General features: G+C 32.7%; 1 protein-coding gene across 1 annotated transcript in view; it reads right to left on the bottom strand.

Annotated features, from left to right (window-relative positions):
* Positions 1-1,968: 1,968 nt before the first annotated feature.
* LOC129229633 (tyrosine-protein phosphatase non-receptor type 11-like) overlaps positions 1,969-6,526 on the bottom strand; it is a 36,180-nt gene continuing 31,622 nt past the window's right edge. Inside the window, exons 13-15 of the mRNA XM_054863986.1 lie at positions 6,052-6,269; positions 3,669-3,826; positions 1,969-2,510 (exon numbers count right to left, since the gene is read on the bottom strand). Of these exons, the coding sequence (XP_054719961.1) occupies positions 3,691-3,826; positions 6,052-6,269 (354 nt within the window). The 3' untranslated portion in view covers positions 1,969-2,510; positions 3,669-3,690. The remainder of the gene's footprint in view (positions 2,511-3,668; positions 3,827-6,051; positions 6,270-6,526) is intronic.

The raw sequence follows: 6,526 nt of genomic DNA, 5'->3' as shown, positions 1-6,526 counted from the left end.
TTATTGCTTCTTCTCTTCTGGCGATCTTCGATTATTTCAAACCTTTCTCACAAAAATGACTTATAAATAAATAAAACATAATGCACAAAAATAGATTAAAAAACAATAACAACAGAATGAATAAATATTGGAGGTTAAAGTAAAACTTAGAGTAAAAACTGAATTGAAACAAATGGGGTTGTTCCTTTCAGTCAAAAGTAGTACTTTTTGTCACTGAAATTGATGGAATAAGCAAAAAAACTAACATGGACCCAGAAAATACTTTCATTTTCCCAACGGCTATTTTTTAATTAATTTTTTTAAATGTCCGATTTTTCAAACAAGGCCTCGTCTTGATGACATCACAAATGATGCTCTTTGGCGCACCTTTCTATCGTGTTTCCACGTTATGATAATCAAGAAGCGAATTAAAATTGCGCTCTTTGCTTGCTTTCAACCCTATCGTTGCCAATACACGTGAGTAAAGATGCTAATTAAATATTTAGCTCTGAGTGGCAACACAGAATGGCATTTCATCATTTGTGATGTCATCGGCAGTAGTATAAACAATGAAAGCATACCGATTTAAGTAATTTTTTAAAAATATTAAACTTAAACAAATTATTTAAAAAATGGTCAGATCCTATGTTTTCAAGCATGCTTTTTCAGAAAAAAATCTTTTTTAAATTTTGGAAACGACCCCATTATACTCGCAAAACAAATTTTTCCCACAAAGCAGCATTAATATGGCATTCTGGCACCTTACAAAACAGCTTGCGTATATCACAACTTGTCAAATCCTTACAAAATCTTTTCACAAGCCACTCAAAAAAGCTTAATGGGCCCGAGACCTGCAGGTTGAGTATTGCTGTTTTAAATAATTATCAATGCCATGTATAAGTTAATACAGTAGAAGACCGTTATAATGCACACCTTGGGACCAGAGCTTTAGCGTTATACAGGTTTTTGCGTTATATAGATCATTTCACAAATTTTGAAACTAATATTCAGAATATATCTATATATTACCACTTCAGAATGAGTTTTATCTGCAATGAGTATTAAAGCACCAATGTTACAATCAGTTATTCACAAATAAATATAATTCACAATCAAAATCCTGCACTTCTGCTAGCTTCATGGTTTGCATAACAGCTGCATTTTCAAGAGCCATCTGGAATTTTCTGTTTACAGTGAAAACTAATTTTCAATTTAAAAGCTTTGAATTAAGATGGGAAGATAAAAAACTGTCAAAATTAAATTTGCCTAACAATTTTTATGTTTGCAAAGCAAATCAGAGGAATTTTTCAAGCTTCAAAACCTATTGTTTACTTCTGAAAAGTTGTGCGGTTTATAGAGAATTGCGTTAGACAGGTCGGCGTTATAATGGTCTTCTACTGTATACATAGGATTTGCTTCAAATGACATATAGTATGCATTCATTATATTTACAGCTGTTTTCCAAGCAGCTTTTAGAGGATCCATAAGTCATAGTTTCATAAAACATATGTGATGTTTTGTCAAATCAAAAATTAAAATATTTAATAAAAGAATGATTTTTTATTAATATTTAGCACAATTAACACACATAAGCATCGAAATTGCTCCTCGAAAATAAAGCTCATGATAAAGTAATGATTACCCATATAGATTTCGAATTTCATATGATCATTCATAAAAATATTTTTTATCACCGAATTAAGCATATTTCCATCTTAACTTCATTCTTAACAATATATATTCTATATAAGTGCCCATGTATTATATGATAATGAAGAGGCACTTGTTTGGAGACTTCAACGTTCAGTTGAATGCCAACTTTTGATTTTACGTTTTCAATAGACATAATGTAAAATATAACACATTTGTTATTTATGATGCATTTTTCAAAATATGAACAATTCATTTTTTTTCACGCAAATCATATAATAAATTTTAATTTTTGTATACATATATATTAAGCAGAATTTTTTTTCTTGGGGGGGGGAAGGATAATTATTTTTTTAGAGCTCCTATGTATAAAAAGTTACAAAAATGACTTACAAAAATAAATACAGCAATTATAGGTTTTGACACAGTATTATTTAACATTGCTAAATGTCAAACCAGTGTGTACCTTAATATTTTCAGGCACTAGTAAGTTTAGATCTTATACAAATACTAGCAATTGCAAACAGATAAAGCAAACGCACATTTAAGCCTCTAAAAAGCTCTAAACATTGACAATAACTAAACATGTCCTTATTTTAGAAAGAATGGAATAGAGAAGATAACTTTGGGTATGAAAAGCAAATTTTTTGAAAGTAATAGATTTTTGAAAATATCTTTTCATATAATTTAAGATCAATAGTGGAATGATAATAGAAAATATGTACAAAAAGCAGAAAAAAAGTCTTAAATATCAAAGAAACGCTTTAGTAATGCACATTTGTAATGTCCCATACATGTCGCTCAGCAACACCTGGTAAAGAAGCAACTACTTGCTTTGGCTTTCAGGCAGTTTGAGTAAAGTTCAATGGCAAGTTCTTTTTCTGTAAGTGGAAGGGGGGAAATACATATTAACAATGGTTTCAATGAGTAAAACATACTTTTAATTTAATAGCAAAACTAAATTTGTAGATTGGTTAGGTTCAGTATTGAAGCTTTATCGTCTGGGCAAACCTAACCTGGCAGCGTCATAATGCTGTGATTAAGATCTGTGTAGCCTTTGCAATGCTGACAGGTTAGGTTTGCCCCAACTATAAACTAAGAATTCTGAATAGCAGCTATGGACGACCAAACTCAAAAAAAGGTAGTTACTTTTACTTTTGGTAGCTATTTAAAAGAAAAAATAGGTACGCAGCACAGAAAGTAAATAACTTGTTTGCTGTTAGTAATAGGAACAACAATTACGATATATACTCTACAAAAACAACAAAAAACAGTTCAGTGGATATATTTTTTCTGAATTACGTTGGCGAGACAGTAAGGATAGGATTGGAGGAGTGTTGCCGTAGCGCAATATTATTTTTCACAAATAAAGAACATTTGCGATTACACAGCAGGTTTTTTTAAATTTTTAATTTTAGTTACTTGTTTACTTTCCCTTTAAGTAAAATCTTATGGAAGTTCTTTACTTCATATACTCATGAAATAATTAATTGAAACGTGAAACGGAAGAATAAAAGTTAAATTAAAATTTAATGTACAGTAAAAATTTATTTTTAACCAATCTTAACAAGCATTGATAATGTTGCTGGATTTTGATATACTAAAGTTTCAATTTTAGCAGGAAGGTTACAAACCATGGAGTACATACATTTGGATAATCTTTCCAAACACAATTTAAGTGTTTTTTTTTTTTTTTTTTGGTTTTCATAAAATTCCCTTATTAAAGGGATTTTCCCAAAAATTAAAAAAATCAAGTAGATTTTCAATAAAAATCAGGAGACCCAGAAAAATGCTCAAAAACCAGGAAATTACTGGAAAAACCAGTGGAGTAGGCTGGTATGAATTTGCATAATAACCATTTCGTGTAAGTTAAATCGTGTTGTGGTGCGATTCAACTGCATAGGTTTTTATTCCTACTACGAAAAAAAAAAGCAAGTACCATATAAATAATATTAAAGTTTAAAATATAAACAACAGTTTATGTTTTCAGAATTTCATTAAAAGAGTAAGACTCAATGAGTGAAATAAAATATAATTACCAGTACTGATAAAAGCAAACTGTCATGACTTTCGAGGAGGTGGTGGGGGAGCAATCATAGGAGGAGGACCAATATTGAATGATGGAGTCAAAGGTACCACCAAAGGCTTATCTTTCAGAGGTATGTTTTCATACAGTTGTAAGGGTTCGTCTGGGGGTCTGAGGAAAAGAAATGGAAACCAATTGAAGACAAAATAAAATTCGAAAATAATTTACTATTGTTACAAATTCTGTAAATAGTAATTATTGTAGTAACGTAACCTGTAAATAGTTTCCCGTAATGAATATACAACCCCTTAACATATGGCTAAAGTATACAACCCCCTATTCTTTTTTTTCTTATTTCATTCACTGATTTTATCAATGAAAGTGTAGCTGTAGAACGTTGTAGCATTTTCTGGAATCTTTGAGAGATTTCTTTTCGGTGTGTATATAAGCCGTTAGCGATGGATAAAAAGTTAGTTTCGATTGAGATTTCGAACTGAGAGCGTATTTGCTCTGTTTATAGCGAGGCATTTCGCTGTGTTGTTTTCGTATTCGGAAGTAAATACGTGTGTAACCGTTAAGTTTACAGTGTTGAGTGATATTTGCTTAATTGCTGATGATTAATTTAGCAATTGTTAACGATTTCTACTGTACATAGTGTAAATAAAGCTCCTGTGTTTTTATCAAGAACTGTGTCTTCATTTCGAAAAGTTGGAAGCCTCACCGAATCCGTTACACTATGTTACTACAAAGTGATAATGTCATGAGCTTTCTTAGGTATTACAAATTAAATACAAAAGTGATAACCAGCAACAGGCTTTGGACTCAGCAAGGTTGATCTTAGTTAATTTATCAATTTTAAATACTGATTAGAAACTTTTTTAAAGCTATTCACCCTATTGAAGTAGCAGCTGCTTTAGGTCAGTTCCAAATAGATATAACTCTACATGAAATACACTGCCAGCTCAGTCAATTCCAGCCGAGGACTGCAGTTTTGTGCTTATTAGCACTCATCAGCCCGGCATAGGACTAACTGAGCTGGAGGCGGAAAACCTCGTAAGGAAACCAAGAGTGCCAAACAAACTGGTATCTAACATAGAATTAGCAATGACCAGACGAGTGACTGAAACAATGGTTCGGTTCAACTCGAATATTGAAGAAGTAATTTTTACTAGTTTCACGATTAAATTGCAGGAGTCAATTCAGACACTAATTGGGTCTGCTTTGCGACCCCTTCGCAAAATTCTATTTTGTAGCAGTGGCCACTTCACAAAATCTCACATCTCAAAATTTAACTTTTCATAAAATTCAATTTGTAAAACCATCATCTTCGTCTTCCATCACTTTTTAGCTCAATCAATTCAAAATACATTTTGAAGGGATTTGAGGCAGTGAGACGCAAATGGATGCAAGTGCAAAGTTTAAAAAATTGGAGACAGTACAGATGGTAGGAGAACCTGACACTGGACCTGGTAGGAGACTGGGGCAAGAGATGATACTAGTAGCCCTGGTAGAAGAGGATACACAGCATAGTTTAGGAAAAACTTTCAATGAAAGCCTACCTAGGATCTGAACTTCAAACGTGCTTTACTCAAAATTTAAAAAAAAAGAAAAAAAAACGAGCTGATGTGTACATCACATGACTTCCTTATACTCCAATTTAATGTCATTTCACCATTACTGGCAATTTTAAGGTGATTCAATAGTCTACTCTCTAAATATCACCAACAGTGGGCAAATTGAAACAGATTTTAAAAAATAAAAAATTGACAAATTTGTCGCCAAAATGGTGACAAAACTTGGCGACCAAAAGACTGGCGATATATCGCTAAGTGTCCACCAAATTATAACAACACTTGAGTTTACATCGAAATTAACAATAATTTCCCCCAAAAAGGGCCGAATGACTCCTTTAGAAACACCTGAATGCAACCAAAAGGGGAGGTGCACAATTAGACCCCACTAGGAGTCTACATACCAAATTTCAACTTTCTAGGACATACCATTCTTGAGTTATACGACATACATACGCACATACATACATATGTACGTACAGACGTCACGAGAAAATTTGTTGTAATTAACCTGGGAATCGTCATTATGGCTATTCCGCGTGTTTATACATTCTTAGGCACTTATCCACGTGTGGTCAAGTGGGAAAAAAAACTCAATACTCATTCGGGGGTGAGTAAAATGGAAATTAAGGGCGATTTTTGAGTGAAATTTTTTTTGCGAACACAACACTTCCTTTTTTTGTAAAAGGAGGTAAAAACACTTGCACCTCTCTGCTTCACACTGCCTCATCACACATCTTTGGATGTTACTTTGAAGAATGATTTTCTATCATCAAAAATTTCCCTTCTTGCCAAAAAAGACAAAAAAAAAGGGGGGGGGAATACCTTGGCACTACTGTTTCTGGACTAGGTCGAGGAGGCACGGGAGGTTTTAAATTTTCACAAGAAGTCCGAGACACAAGGGGGGGCATAGTTGGTGTAGGTGGGCTTACAGTTGTTGCACAAGGTGTAGTATTTGTATGCACCTTCACTGGCTCTGTCGTTCCAGCAGCTTCAGCTGTATATTTTATATTCGTATATTCTCTTCCCAACTGAATGCTTTTCTGAAATTAAACAAAAAAAAAAAGCCAAAAATTAGACATACACTTTTAATAGTCAATTTCATTAATTGTAGCTTTTTGAAACCTGCAATAGAATTATGAGATCTTTTCATAAAAATGTTTTATTAATCACTATTTAAATATGTTTTCATTCTGTTTCTCTTCCTTTTCACTAATAGAAAAGAAAATAATGAGACAGAAAGATATAGTCCACTAATGCGCAATTCCAGTTTAAATGTTTATCCATTGCTTTCAGTTAT

Source organism: Uloborus diversus, chromosome 9 (genome assembly GCF_026930045.1).
Source record: "Uloborus diversus isolate 005 chromosome 9, Udiv.v.3.1, whole genome shotgun sequence".
Lineage (NCBI taxonomy): Eukaryota > Metazoa > Arthropoda > Arachnida > Araneae > Uloboridae > Uloborus > Uloborus diversus.
Note: the sequence above shows the minus strand (reverse complement) of the source record. Positions and strands in the feature narration are given on the sequence as shown.